At 43.7% G+C, this 14,398-nt stretch overlaps 1 protein-coding gene across 1 annotated transcript in view; it reads left to right on the forward strand.

The window, feature by feature from the left end:
* LOC104548696 (AP-3 complex subunit delta-1-like) overlaps positions 1–10,726 on the forward strand; it is a gene marked incomplete at its 5' end in the record, with an annotated part of 12,637 nt that extends 1,911 nt beyond the window's left edge. The window contains 13 exons of the mRNA XM_010194792.1: positions 3–182; positions 849–922; positions 3,205–3,409; positions 4,090–4,152; positions 4,777–4,875; positions 5,389–5,538; positions 5,674–5,721; positions 6,104–6,293; positions 7,394–7,482; positions 8,508–8,593; positions 9,016–9,137; positions 9,890–9,969; positions 10,350–10,726. Coding sequence (XP_010193094.1) covers positions 3–182; positions 849–922; positions 3,205–3,409; positions 4,090–4,152; positions 4,777–4,875; positions 5,389–5,538; positions 5,674–5,721; positions 6,104–6,293; positions 7,394–7,482; positions 8,508–8,593; positions 9,016–9,137; positions 9,890–9,969; positions 10,350–10,445 — 1,482 coding nt within the window. The remainder of the gene's footprint in view (positions 1–2; positions 183–848; positions 923–3,204; positions 3,410–4,089; positions 4,153–4,776; positions 4,876–5,388; positions 5,539–5,673; positions 5,722–6,103; positions 6,294–7,393; positions 7,483–8,507; positions 8,594–9,015; positions 9,138–9,889; positions 9,970–10,349) is intronic.
* Between the last annotated feature and the right edge of the window lie 3,672 nt (positions 10,727–14,398).

The raw sequence follows: 14,398 nt of genomic DNA on the forward strand, positions 1-14,398 counted from the left end.
AGTACGTGAAATTGGAAGAAGAGCGAAGACATAAACAGAAACTGGAGAAAGACAAGAAAAAGAAAAAACAGAAAAAGGAGAAGAGAGGTAAACATCATCGCCATAACTCTCTGCACACGGAGAGTGAGGAGGATATTGCTCCAGCTCACCATGTTGATATCATAACAGAAGAGATGCCAGAGGTCAGTTGCTGGGGTTGGTGATCTGAGTTGTGGGGTTTGTCTCTGTGGTCTTCTGGAGACCTCTTTCTGCAAGAATTGCCAGCCAGACTGTATTGTTGCAGGTGAAGAGCTCTGATTTCTTGCAAAGCTGTTTAGGAAATGACTGATTATTGAGATGGTCCCAGGCTGTGCTTTGCAAGGGGAGAAACGATTGTCTTTTTATGCACAAAAAGACAAAAATTGCCACTGAAGCTATTAAAAAACCTAAACAAACGATACGCATCGCTACTGTAAAAGTAACACTGTCAAATAGTCACTTCATTTCTTATGCTCTGCTGCTTCACTTTGACATTAACTTGCTGTCTAGTCAGCAGGTTTGCAGCTGATTATAATTAATTGTGCATGCTAATGATGTAATCTGTGTTTGTTCCTAAAATTTCCTTTAATCAAAACCGAACAGCAGCAATTCAAATCTTGCAGTTTATGAAGAATGGTTTCATGTTCTAAATTAATCTTGTAACTCAATGCTGCATTAAAGTGCACTGTTCCTATGCCGTGTCTGACTACAAACTGGCCTGTTCCAGAGTTAATGATACTAAAAATCTGGTTTGGGGGATATTGAGCTTTAGTTTTGAAACTGCCCGTGGTTCGTTTCCTCAGTGGACGGTCTCTTTAACTCTCTTTCAGAATGCTTTGCCAAGCGATGAAGATGACAAAGATCCAAATGATCCATATAAGGCACTTGATATAGATCTGGATAAGTAAGTGACAGTTTTGTATGTGAATTTACTTAATTGCTTACCAGAATGCATGAGGGCGGCTCTGGGACTGAACAGGCAAAGACACAGTTTACAGTCCACTCTCGCCATGTCTCGGATGTAAGCTTAGGTGATCGTCCAAGCTTGGGTTCCACTTGGGTTCCCAGCAGCATAGATGCTCAAAGCTAAGCAGGGATTTTGGGAGGGGCAAGGGAATCACTTTGTGTGACCGAATGGAGTCTGAAAGCACAGACAGCATAGCTGGGATCAGATGTGAGGTCGTTAGTCTGAGCTTTCAGGTGTACCAGTATTTCTGATCTAGCCTGTGTTGGTACTGAGTGTGACCTGCATTTGTCTGTGTTCATCTCCACCCCTGTACACATGGCAAGCCTGTATGCTCCACGTTGCAGTAATTTCACCTGTAATAGCTTCCCCATGGCCCAGTGGTGCCCCTGTTGAAAAATGTTGTTCTAAACATGATTGAGTGAACTCCATGTCATAACTTAGACCAGAGTCTGGTCCCCATCCACCTACTGGAGCTGTTGGCAGTGCTAGCACCCCAGGCTGCAGCGCAGCACACCCTGAACCCCTGCATGCCACATAATAATTAGCAGTGGGCTGTTAAGTATTGCATGTGGAGATTGATTTTTCAGTTGCTGTTTTACAAAATAGCCATGCTAAAAATAATTGCTGATTTGTGGTCCATAGATGCTTCCTGTAAAGTTTTGAAGGCTGTGCAGGCACGTGCATGCATGTGTGGTATCTCTCCCTCTGATACTTACCTTTAAGTCTGTGCCATTCTCTACAATTCTCAAAGCTGTAGGGGTTTTGCCCCTCGCTACCTTCCAAAAAAGTGATGTAGCATTTTTAAAAAGCGAAAGAACAGTTTCTGAAAAACTTCCTTTTTTCATGAGTTGGTTGTATTAATTTCTGACTATAGACTTCAATAGCATAGGAAACACTGAGCAGAGCAGTTTCTGAATACTGTGCTCCAGGAGGCATCTTTGGTCTTTTGTATTGTTTCCATCCGTTCTCTTCCCGTTTTGTATGAGTCGCTGTGCTCTCCTGTCACGTTTTCTCATGTCTGTGTCCTCTCTCTTTCTCTCTGTGCTTGCACTGCTATGTCTGTGTCACGCTCACACGCAGTCTGGTTTCAGGGAAGCCTTCCAGGTAAGAATATATTGCAAAGTGGTTGATCGTCTTTGTCAGGTTGGTTGATTTCAGTGGACAGCGTAAATACTTTTGAAGGGTGGTGAGGCTGTTGAAATCATTGACCCTCAAATTTGTGAGAGTCTGTTTCATCCTTAACTTTCAGCACCAGTCCCTGTTCCTGTACAGATACATGTGACATAGCTTAAAGATGAGATCTGTTTGCGGTTTGAACAGACAGGGTCCATCCTGTCCTTACAGTGTCTGTTTCAAAGTTAAAAATGGTTTGGGTCTGGTTTTTCAGACAATATAAGCAATGATAAAAAAAAATAAGGCAGGTGAGACCATTAGAAATCTTCCTGAACCAGTGTTTGCTGCTGAAACTTGGAAAGTGATGTTAAGTAAAAGCTATAGAAATAGAAAAAGAGGCAATAGGTGAATTTCTCACTGATTTCTGAGCAGTGTTTGACAAGAATGGAGAAATTTTTGTGATGATGTTTATTCCCCCAAGTGACAGATTTGGAATGCAGTGCAAATCTGAATTACTACTACTCATGCTTTCTGGGAACAGGTTTCTGAAATTATCACAACTTTTAAAATGTAGTGGTAGAGTGCCAATTCATGGCATAAACTTCCAAAATTAAACTATTTCTTGCTTAAAATAATTTCCAATTGGAGTGATCTATTCATCAATAACAACCAAAACCATGCCCTTCAAGGGCTGTTTGAGCCATGCTGCCATTCCACTGCTTGAGTTTCCACTGTTAAAAATGCTTCCTACGGTTTCACATCTTTGCTCTTCCTTTGAGAGTGGTTTCACAGAAATGCAGCAGAACACTATGCGCGTTTCTTCTTCTGTCGGTGTTACTCAGCCTGCAAGTCTGTTGTTGCCACTTTTAAGAGTGATCTGGTATCAGCAGGAGTTTGGCTCTCAGTCACGTTCAAATTGTTTCTATTAACTTCTAATTCATGAGGGCAGTGTGTGCAGATACGTAAATGAACTACAAGTACAGAAGTATGAAGATCTTGGGGCCCAACCTTTTAAAAACAAAGCATACCTTGTCTTGGACGGGCAGCAGATAATCTGAGCTAAGGGAGTCTCTTTGCAGAAGGGTCATGATCTCTTTATTTTTAAGACCCTTAGCAGACAGTGAGAAGCTGCCAGTGCAGAGACACCGAAATGTTGAGACCTTGAAGTCACCAGATGCAGAAGCTCCTCTAGAAGAGAAGAAAATCAAGAAACCCAAAAAGAAGGAAAAGAAACACAAAGAAAAAGAGAGAGACAAAGGAAAGAAGAAAGAGAAAGAGAAAAAGGTAGTAGAGGAGGAAGAAGAAAAAAAGGTAATTTCCCAATATCTGCATTGTTTTAGACACTGCTGTTATGGGCCATATTTATTGCTGTGTGGTGTTTGTTGCTTAGGAACAGTCACATTTGACAATTCTAACAGCTGGATATTTTCAACCTTTAATTCCTTAATTTTTTACAACCATAAGAGCAGGTACTTTAAAATTTCTGTTAATAGAAAACCCTAGTATTTGTTTAGCCTTATAAGTTAGCAGAATTCAGCTTATTGCCAATCTACACAGCAGATCTTTCAAATCCTATTTGGGATTCGAGTTTATTGATACTTTGTTCGTAAAATGGGAAACTTGCAAAATGTCTGCAGCTCACTTTTGTTCTACATCCTGTCCCCCATGTAAATCAGAATCTTTCCATTATAAAACCTGACATAAGTTGTCAAGTCTCCAGAGCAATTGACGTTTCTTCCTTGTTAACTACCCTGCAGAGATGCAGGTTTCCTCTCGGATGCAGCCAGCGTGCTTTGAGTGCCTGTAGGTACTGTGGTACGTAGGGTAATTTGATGATGATGTCCAGGTTTGGAAGTGTGCTCAAATAAGCTTCTTCAGCTGTTTGCTCCAAAATGTATTGCAGCATTGTAGAACAATGCATTTCCATGAAAACTAAAATGTTTAATTAAATTGGGGAATTTTTTTAAAGTTTGTTTTCTCTTGAAATTCAGGGGGAAGACTTGGATTTCTGGCTCTCTAGTGCTCCACCGTCTGCTTCCACTACCCAGCCACAGGTAAACATCTTACCACATCGCAGGAAACGTGTTCTTATGGTTGCAGCTTAGCCTGTGATACTAGTGCTTTGTCATGCTGCAGGGGAGAAGGGAAAGATAGGCTTCTTCTCCTCAACTCACTGCTGTGAAGCAATGACATTTCATCTCCCCAGTTTACAGACACTGTAATGGGAGGTCTCAAGCTCATTCTTCTGTGTAGATCAGTGGATAGAAATACAGGTGCAGCTACAGGCTTGGTATAGTTTAGTATTATTGGTGGATTTTAATATTATTAGTGTATGGTTTTATTTGCTAGTGTGAGCTAGATGCTAGCAGTATTAATAGACATGAGACACAGTCTGCAAGAAACTCCCACAAATTTTGATGGGAGATTTTAAAGGAAGAGACAGAGAATAGAAAGGGACGGATTCCTTGCAGGAATTTTTTCGTATCTTGTCCTCAGGTGATCATATTTGTTGGATTTCAGAGGCATAAAATTAAAAGCTTGATACCATGTTTGTCTAATGTAGTTTTTGAAATGACAGTGCAGGGGAAAGTGTCATTGTTAAGATTACTTCTGGTGTGGGATTCAGTTGTTTCAGCTGCCTTCTCTTAGTGTCATAATGCTTCTGCTAATCTACTCAGAGTGAGCCTGAAGTGGGTGCTGCTGTTCTGGCTGAACCTCAAGAGGTTAAAAAGGAAGAAAGGGAAGAGCAAGATGAGGAGGATGATGATGAAGGCAAGGTGAGTGGTTTAAGTTGCAGGCATCCTTAGCCATATTCTCCTCGTGTCTCCAAAAAAATGCACACAGGAATTACCAACAGCATCCTATGCAGTGCAGTAACCACCTGCAAATAGGCAGCCATGGAATGTTACGTCCTTGAGGAGCTCTAAACACTTCATAGTAAGAGGTTTGGTTGTTTCTTGAGCCAAGGGTCAGGCAGTAGTTTTAAAGCTGAGCTTCCAAGCAGTTGAAGAGATTTGGCCTTCTGCTGATCCCAGGCTGCTTTGGCTTAAGGCATTATCAGAGTGGGGAGCAAGGGTTTACTGGGACTCAACACAAAGGCAGTTGAGGTTTAAGGAACGAAGGCTCTGGTTTGGGTTTCTGCAGTAGTAGGAAACTTTGTTCAGTCATCCAGGAGGCTGCACGGAGTGAGAGTCTAGGGTTGAAAGGTTGGTAGAGGGGTCATGATGTACTGTCTAGAAATACAGGGTTTCTTTTAAGAGTTTTTTATAGTTTGTTCTTGTTCTTGGTAGAAATCCTCCAAGCATAAGAAGAAAAAGCACAAGAAAGAGAAAGAAGAGAAATCAAAGGAGAAAAAGAAATCCAAAAAGAAGAGTCATCACAGCGAGGAGGAGGCAACAGAGTCAGTGCAGAATGGAACACTAGATGATGAACCACTACCGGTGAGTAGCTGTGCACCAGCAGCACTTTTCTTGGGGAAAAGGCAGGAGCCAAGCTGTTTTGGGAGGAAGGAAAATGATAGCTCTTTTCAGAGAAATTTGTTACATTGCAACTGCGATTTGTTTCTTGTTTTTCAGCCTATGTCCAGTTACCGCCTTCTTGCTGAAAATCCATACATTAAAATGGTGAGTTTTTTGGCATTCAAATCTAGATGTCTTCTCTTTTTGTGTTCTCTAAGAAAAGAGGGGAGAGCCTAGGAATAATATAGTGACTTTATGTAGACAACATTTACCTGAACTGTTTAAATCCCAGGAGGTAGAAACGTAACAAAGCTCCATTTCCATTCCTTTGGATGTCCCACTTAACAAGTTTTTAAGTTGATGTTTCCCCACTACTTAGCAGTACTGTGGAGCTGATCACCGGTGTGTTTTTCATTATCCTATAGCTGTACCAAATTACAGCGTTTCTGTAGCTTGCTTTATTCTGATGCTGTGTTCTTTTCTGGTGTTCTGCTGTTTGAAGCTTTTTAATCTTTCCTCTGTTTTTTTTTATTTTCTTCATTTGCAGACCTACGATATTCAAGGAAACCTCCAGAATGATAGTCAAGTTACTGTCTCTGTTATCTTTGAAAACAAAAGCACTAGCTTCCTTAAGAGCATGGAACTAAATGTCCTGGACTCTCTCAACACTAAAATGCTCCGACCAGAAGGATCATCAGTACATGATGGGATACCTGTGCCCTTCCAGCTACCCCCTGGTATGCGCAGCTTTGCACCCGGGTCTTGGAGTTTGTCTAGTCCTGCACTGCCCTCCTGTGGAAAGAATTGTTTGAACTTCTTGCTGTTTTCCAGAAAGACTTAGCCCTCTGCCTGGGTGTTCACTGGGCTTTCACACAATTCACTGGAGAGGATAAGCCTTCTTGCAGTGTGGCTATAAATGCAGGTAGTTCTGTACAGCAAGAGCAAAGCCTATAATATAGGACTGGGAGTCCGATGTCGTGAGTTCCTTTTTCAGGTGACTGCAGGCTGGCGCACCTTTGAACGTGCCAGCATCGTCAGCAATAGGAATCCCAAATTCGTGAGAAGTTTGCCATAAGATTTAAAATGAAGCAAAGCCATAGGTTTGTGAACTGTTAGAATCCACTCTGAATTTATTCTCAGGCTGTTGTCCTACTGTTTTAGTAGCAGAGGTCATATGCAGTGGAAGTTTGCAACAAGGATGTGCCTATTTGGATGGGGAGCTGAGCCCTTAAGAAATATTAGACGTGGTGGTGAAGGATAATGGCTTCCTACATAACACAGTAGTACAATCAAATTGCTGGACGACTTTGAATTTCAATTCCTTTGCCAAAGAGTTAATTTGAGTACTGAAACAGCTCACAGAAGTCTTTGGGATTTAGTGTCTTCAGGATGCATTTTGATCCCTTATAGAAAGCAGTGGGGTATTTTTTTAATTTTATATAAGACAGTTCTTGACACAGACTTGTATATTAAAAGAGAGAAACCTCAGACTTCAAATTAGTTCTGAAAACTGCTTTGAAAGCTGTGTATTTTCCAGTTATACAGCCTGTTCAAATGTGTCGCCACTGTGACGTACTCTGCCCAGGCACTCACTCCATAACCTCTACCAGATGCCAGCTGTCACTGCTGCTTTTCAGAGACTTAACAACTAAGTGCTGTAACACACATACACACACAGGAACTGTACATGTAACTCCCTTCCAATTACACAGAAAACTTGGTTCAAAAATAGTCACTACATAAAGCTTAGCTGCTGCTGCTCAGTTCATTCTAACCAGTACTTAGATATGGACACTATTTTCTGACCTGATTTCTCCCTCTCCTCTCTTCATGCTAGGAATCTCTAATGAAGCCCAGTTTGTGTTTACACTTCAGAGTATTGTTATGGCTCAGAAGTTAAAAGGAACACTGTCCTTTATAGTCAAAGTAAGTGCAGCTTTAAATTCTGTGCTTCTGCTTCCTTTGGAACTGCATAAGGGAGCTTGACTTGGGTGGAAAGCACTGCTTTAGAGCTTTTCTTAGGCATCATTTCATCTCTGCTGCACCAACCCATTCTGTGACGTGAGAAGTATTTTTACATGACATCTTGTGCAAAGAGTGTCCCGAATACTGTGGAAGCATGTCCTAAATTGTCATTCCTGGCAGCGTGTGAACAATGCAGCCTGAAACATATGCCACATTGTCAGCTAGAAAATCACTGCAGTGCTGCATCTGCTGAGGAGAGGAGGGCAACCAACCAGCGAGGGATGCAACCCAGAGTCTGTTTCTTCTGATCCCAATTGCCCAAAGATCAGTTGGACACTGCTGCCTGGTACAATGTTGGAAAAAATAGTAATAAGTATTAGATAGAGTTAATAAGGATGGAAACTTCTGAAGGCATTGTTTAGTAAGTATTGTCCCGTATAAGACTACGTGGGTTTTTAATCTTATTTCAGTAAAATTATTAATGAAGAAGCTGCGTTGAACAGCTCGAAGGAAGCAGATGGAGAATGGAGAATTGTGGCTACTTCTGAGTCAGCCATTATCTCTATTTTAAGAGTTTCTTAAAAATAGTATACTAGTTCTATTTTCAGTATCTAAGAATCTGGGATATATTAATTTATTTTTTTGCTTGGGAAATAGTGAACTGTAAAACCACATCTGCAAGTGTTAGTTTAAATTCAGTCTGCTCAATACATTTCAGCAGAGTGCAATTGAAAATGCAGCCTGATTCCTCCGGGTGTGTCCCTTACCTGCCATAGGTGTATGTATAAACCTAGCTGGCCAGATCTTGTCTCTGAAGTGCCCTGATGTGCCCGTGATCTCATACTGATCACTGAGGCCCAGCCAGGGTATATCAAGGGGAATTGAGCCCTGAAGTCTTCGTCAGTGCCTGATTGGTAGGTGGGGGTGGTGCCTCCTCTTGCTGCCTCGGGGCTCCCATTCATCTCCTTTCCTTTGACCTGTTGCAGAATGATGAAGGTTCAACCCATGAAAAACTAGATTTCAAATTGCACTTCAGTTGCGCTTCATACTTGATCACGACGCCTTGCTATAGGTAAGTGCCATTTAGGGAGCACGACATTGGTGCTTTTGCTGCTCATGCAAAGCTGAGCTTTGGCTGCAGACCATCCCTGTGAGATACACAGCATGCTTTTGACTCCAGCTGCTTGTGACTGCTTTTGGTCTTGTGTAATGTTTGACTGTTAAAATACGTCCAGCAACGTGTTTCAAGTGATCCTGAAGAAGGAGCTGTATGCCCTGTAGGCTGGCAGAGGTCGTGTGGAAGTAGCTGTGGTCATGGTGTACTCCAGGGGAATCTGGAGTATGGTTCCCATATTTGCTGTAAACCATTTTCCTAGAGCTTGGTAGTACTTAGACTTCTGCATCTGGAGATGTCTCGAGATCTGCATGGGGCCAATGTGGCAGATTTCACTTGAATTTCTAGTACGAATGTTTACTATCCTTCCTGTTTTGCAGCGATGCTTTTGCCAAGCTCCTAGAGTCTGGAGATCTGCACATGAGTTCTATTAAAGTAAATGGAATTAGCATTTCTTTCCAACATCTACTGGCAAAGATCTGTTTTCATCATCATTTTTCAGGTGAGTCCTCCTTGATGCAGAACCTTCTGCAAAATTCCGTATTCAGAAATTTCTGCTGTACTTGGCAACTGCAGCACTGCGTGGCCTCAGCAATGACAGAAGCGGGTGATGCCCAGATTAAATAAATTTGGGAGAGGAGTTTTTTCCAGTTTTGTAATACTTTGGTATCCTCAAAGCATGCAGTGTTCTTCAAAATGAATCTCCTCCTGTCCCTATGGCTTTCTGCCAGTCCAGTGAGGCACATGGCAGGGATCAGGGGAGCAGCTTGCTTACAGTTAGGGCTGTAACTGCTCTCTGGAGGATGTGTTTGATCTCCAGTGCTTCAACCTCCTCTTTCCCCAGTGTTTTGTTTCAGTAAGGGAGAGCCTGAGCTGTTCAAGTTAAGGCTTATTAATTAAAACACAAGTACTGGATGAAGCAAAACAACTGGCTGTTTCATCATACTCTGCTGTATGCATTAGACGTTGCCTCACTGAAAGTATTTCTGGGGAAGAGATCTCCGTTCTGATCAGCATTTTTGCCGCAAAACATCTGCAGCTTACTTAAAAGACAAATGACTAACATCATTATTGTGAAATAGCCCAGCTAGGAGCCAGGCACGTACAGCATCTTAACCCTGACTTCCTCCTCCCCTCACTCAGTAGAAGCTTCTGTTCCTTGAGGCCAGACAAAGCTGTAGTTCCTCTTCACAGGAAGCAAATCTTACATTAAAAATTTGACTCACTAAATGAAATTTCGTGCTTGCGTTATAGTTGTGGAACGCGTTGACTCGTGTGCATCAATGTACAGTCGTTCTATCCAAGGCCATCATGTCTGCCTACTGGTAAAAAAGGTGAGAGCATTGTACCACTCTGAAACAAGATCTGAGAGAAGCTAAATCTGCAGCCTTTCCTATCTTAACAGTTAGAGGGAAATACTCCTGTCTGTATCATCCAGGGGCATCATGGGCAGTTTAAGTTCATCTGGCCCTTTAACAGCTTTTGTTGTGCCACTACTGAGCTTGTGCCTCCCCATGGGCTTTCTGTTGCCCAGCACATGTCTGGTGGGCAGCAGCACTGGTGGCTTCCCCAGACTGACCCCTGGGCTAAGCCTGCTTTGTTCCTGTGCTGGCTCCACCGGCTGTTCCCGGTCCCCGAGCTTGGCTGGGAATAAAATTGTCCCTGCTTCGAAGAGGAGCTAACGGATTTCTTTTTTTCTCTTTTTCTTTCCAAGGGAGAGAGCTCTGTATCCATAGATGGGAAATGTAATGATTCCACCCTCCTTAGCAACTTGTTGGATGAGATGAAAGAGACATTGTCCAAGTGCTGAATATTCCTTATAAAATATTCCAACTACAAGAAACACACCTGATGTGTAAAGACGAGCAGACCCAAGTGTTAAGTTTCTCCCTCGTACGCATGTACTATCCTGGGGCACGTGCTTTTCAGTTAACTCCACCGTTGTTTGCAGTTTAGACATTTTAAGGCTGTATGTTACCATTTTATTTCAAAACTTTTTACAAACCGTGGTGTTAACCCTTTCTAGCCCAAAGAGATCCTGGTGACGTGACTGGAGGCGGGCGGGCAGGGCGCTATTTATTCAGCAGCTCATGATGATCCCGTAACCCTCGCCATCTGCGTGGGATGGTGGACTAAGCAGAACTTCATCAACTGTAGCACAGTCTGTTGCTTGTGCTTATTGCCAGGGAAGGTTGACTTGATCCGTAGCCATGGAATATGTCTTCAGGGCTGCTGTAGTTGATGTATATTTCTAGCAGAGGCTGGTGCTGGACCTGAAGGCCTCTTTTTTTTTTATTTTAAAATATATGATTTAATATTATTATTATCTCAAGATCTATTGTGATCAGCGTATAAACATCCTCCATCTCCTTGAGCTAATCCAAATGAGCCCTGTGAGAACTGGGATGTTGGAGTTTCTGTTTATAGTAGTTGCCTTGAGCCTTAACCTTCTTTTAGTGACAGCTGAAAGAGTCGAGAGTGAATGCATGAAACAGGCTGAAGTGTTACCGCTTGGTTCTCTGCTCCCGTTTACCACCCCCGCAAATGGAGTCTCTCCTGCCTTTCCCCTTCGAGCAGTCTCTGCTGATGTGTTTTACGAGTCCACTTCAATTTCACATTCCTGACAAGTTAGAATTCCTGAAAGGAAACTGGAAATCCAAAGGGGTCTGTTCCTGCTTTCTTATCATTCTGCTCACCAGCCGAGGTTGACCACTACCAGGTTAGAGAAATGCCCACATGTGTAATCCCTGTGCTCTGAACAGTTTGCAGATCCAGCCCTGTTTCTCCCCTCTGTGCTGTGAACTCAGAGATGTCGTGCTGTCTCAGTTGTCCTGTCCCTGTAGCTCCCACGGCCCTGCCCTCGCAGCCCTGGATGCAGATTTAGCAGCGCATGTGTAACTGGGTCCCTGTAGCAGGAGGGGGGTGGTGAGGAGCTGCAGACTGCTGCCTGTAGCAGGTGACTTTAGAGGAAAGGGAGAGTCTACAACATGAAGCCCATCCTGCACTCTTGAAATTTTGTGGAATCACTGACGGGAAAGGGATGTCACTGTGTCCTTTACAGAGATGCTTAACTGTTGTCCTTCTCCAAAATCTCTTGCTTTTGATTTCCCCACCCCCTCAATTTCTCACTGTTCCATACCCAACAAACTGAGAATGTGCCTGAACGGTTTTGCTTTGAGGCACGGGGTCAAGAGCTGGAGGCCTCTGGTACCAGAAGGGTCCCCAGGGAGGCTTGGGGTTGAGGTTGGGTTGGGTTGGTCTGCGCTTCTCCAGCACTGCCACCACTCTGGGCAGCAGCAGTGAACTAAAACCCTGCGCAGGGAACGGGATGATGCCTTGAGCTCGCCCTTTGGGTGGATGCCCTGTACTTTAAGTGTCTTGTGCTCTTTACACTCTTCCCATTATTCAGGTATTTTTGCAAAGGCTCTGCCGTGGTTTCATTGCTAGGACCAGCTTCATATCGGGACTGCACTCGTGCGCTGCAGGAACTCGTGTGCAGCCGGCTTCACTGCTGGTGAAGTGGTAGTTTTTGGTATTGGTCAACCTCCCTTGGTGAGCCAGTTTGTGTGTTAGAAACTGAACATATTAAAATTGTCTTAAAGGATAATGTTCCTCAATGAGTGTTTTTTTTTAATTCATGGATGAAAACTGTCACTTTAGCATGTAGAGTCTTCTCTTACAGAATCCTGTGCAGTGATTCTAGAATTTTGAACCTGTATGATGTGTTACATTCACAAATTTATTTGCTATCAACATTCCCTTAAATCGAGAAGAAGAAAAAAAAAAAAAAGAAAACGAAAACATACCACAAGCTGCTGTAATGATTTTGTGTCAAGATGATCCAATAAACTTTCAAAACAAAGTTAAATTTTTGGCTTTGTAAGTACTGCTTTGCTAAAACCCTTCCAGTTTGTATTTAAACCATGTCATGGCTGTGCCCCAGCTCTGAATGCTTTGGTTTGGGGTGAGAGGAATCTGTTCCAGAGGCTCTGTAGGAGGTAAGAAGTTGTGGGGTGGTGGGGCTTTATCCCCTGGGGACTGGAGTGCAGCAGTGAGGGGAGTCCTGCCACCCACTGCCCCTCATGTGTGTACTGGGGACTGATCACAAACCTGCTCTGGCAGCAGCTTGAAGGCAAGAGGGACATGAGAAAACGAGGTGGTGGTGAGAGAGGAATGACGCTGTTCCTCATCTGGATTTTGAACTGACCAGAACTTGGATTCCTGCACACTTGGAATAACAAACTGGTCAGGTGGGCTCCTGTGGAAGGCAGCATTGCAGGCAACAGCTGTCACTGACACAAAAACTACAGGAGAAAATAATTCAGACAACCTCAGTTAAACCTCCATTGATTTATTTCTTTTTTTGGGTTGCAGTTGCAACTGAAATCTAAACACTTGTAAAACTCGGAGAGTTTGAGATGGCTGGAGACTGAAGGACAGAAATCAGCCCCTTCTGTTTCTTCCCCTTGGCCTGGCATCCGGTAAAATTTGTGACAGAAACACAGAAGCACTCACATGAGGTTTAAGGTGCAGTAATGTCACAGCAGGAACCAAGGCGTTTGGTTTTGCTGATACTCACAGTCGCTGCCAGTAAGACCAGAACCTGTGAAAATCATCTCTTAGGACAGAAAGTGTCTGGGGCTGTGTAGTCGGGAGCTGCCAGCTCTGCACTGGGAAAACCCTGGGCTGGCACTACCTTGTCAGCCGGTTCCTTACTGGTCCATGAGCTCCTGCTCCAGCAGTTTTGTGTCCAGGCTGCAGGGAAGGGGTCAAGCAGCCCCCAGAGCAGCGGGCAGCCCCCAAAATGCTGAAGCCTTTACCACCAGGTGCTTCTGCATGCTCCCAGGCTGGGCTGTGACCACCACAGGAAGGGATGAGCTGGGGCCCTGAGGCCCCCGATTTGGGGTGGTTGTGGGGGCACCTGGCATTGAGCATCACAATCCCCTCTTGTGTTAGCGAAATGGTGGGAGGGGAGGAAAACCACTCCAAGGGCAGGAATCAAGGGAGCTGGGGGGGGGAGAATGGCTGTGCCTTCAGCACCACTTGGTTTTGGGTTCCCAGGGTCCCCACCTGCACTCGATGTCCCCTGCAGTGATGTTTGTGAAAATTTCCCTTCCAGCCCCCAGCTGCATCTTCCACTTCTCCTTCTTATGACTTTAAACTCCAACTACATCCAGGACCCTTCAGCTGCTCCTGCTCCATCAAGGGCTTTAGAGTCAAACCAAACCACCCTGAGCCTCTGGCCAGGATTGGAGCCGGATCCAGCCACGAGCAACCCCAGCCCTGCCTGGCTTCAACCTCTCCTGGGGCAGGACCAGGGGAGCCAAAACTCCCTCCAGCTCCTCTTCCTCAACCTCACCTCGAGTGCTGCTGGGCTGGAAAGGAGAAAAGTAAGTTATTGGAGGGCAGCAGGTCCAAAAGAAACATAAAAATAGGGAATAAAGTGGGATAAAAGACAAAGAAAGTGGAATAAAAGGCAAAGTGGGATAAAATTAAGTAGAATAAATGAAAAATAATACATGAGAATGAATGAAAATAAATGGATTAAAAGAAGTTAAATAAAATAAACAAAATCAATAAAATAGAATAAAAGAAAATAAATAGAATAAAACAAAAAGAGTAAAAACAGTAAAACAAAACTGTAACATAAAACAGTGAAATAATACAGAATAAACTAATAAAATAACTCTCTCCACCACCGTCTGCAGTTCCGGCCCTGGTGCCCCCGCTCCCTCTTCCCCCGCCCCTCTCCAGGCCTCTCCC

This window comes from Mesitornis unicolor, unplaced genomic scaffold (assembly GCF_000695765.1).
Source record: "Mesitornis unicolor isolate BGI_N332 unplaced genomic scaffold, ASM69576v1 scaffold15801, whole genome shotgun sequence".
In the NCBI taxonomy this organism is placed as follows: Eukaryota; Metazoa; Chordata; class Aves; order Mesitornithiformes; family Mesitornithidae; genus Mesitornis; species Mesitornis unicolor.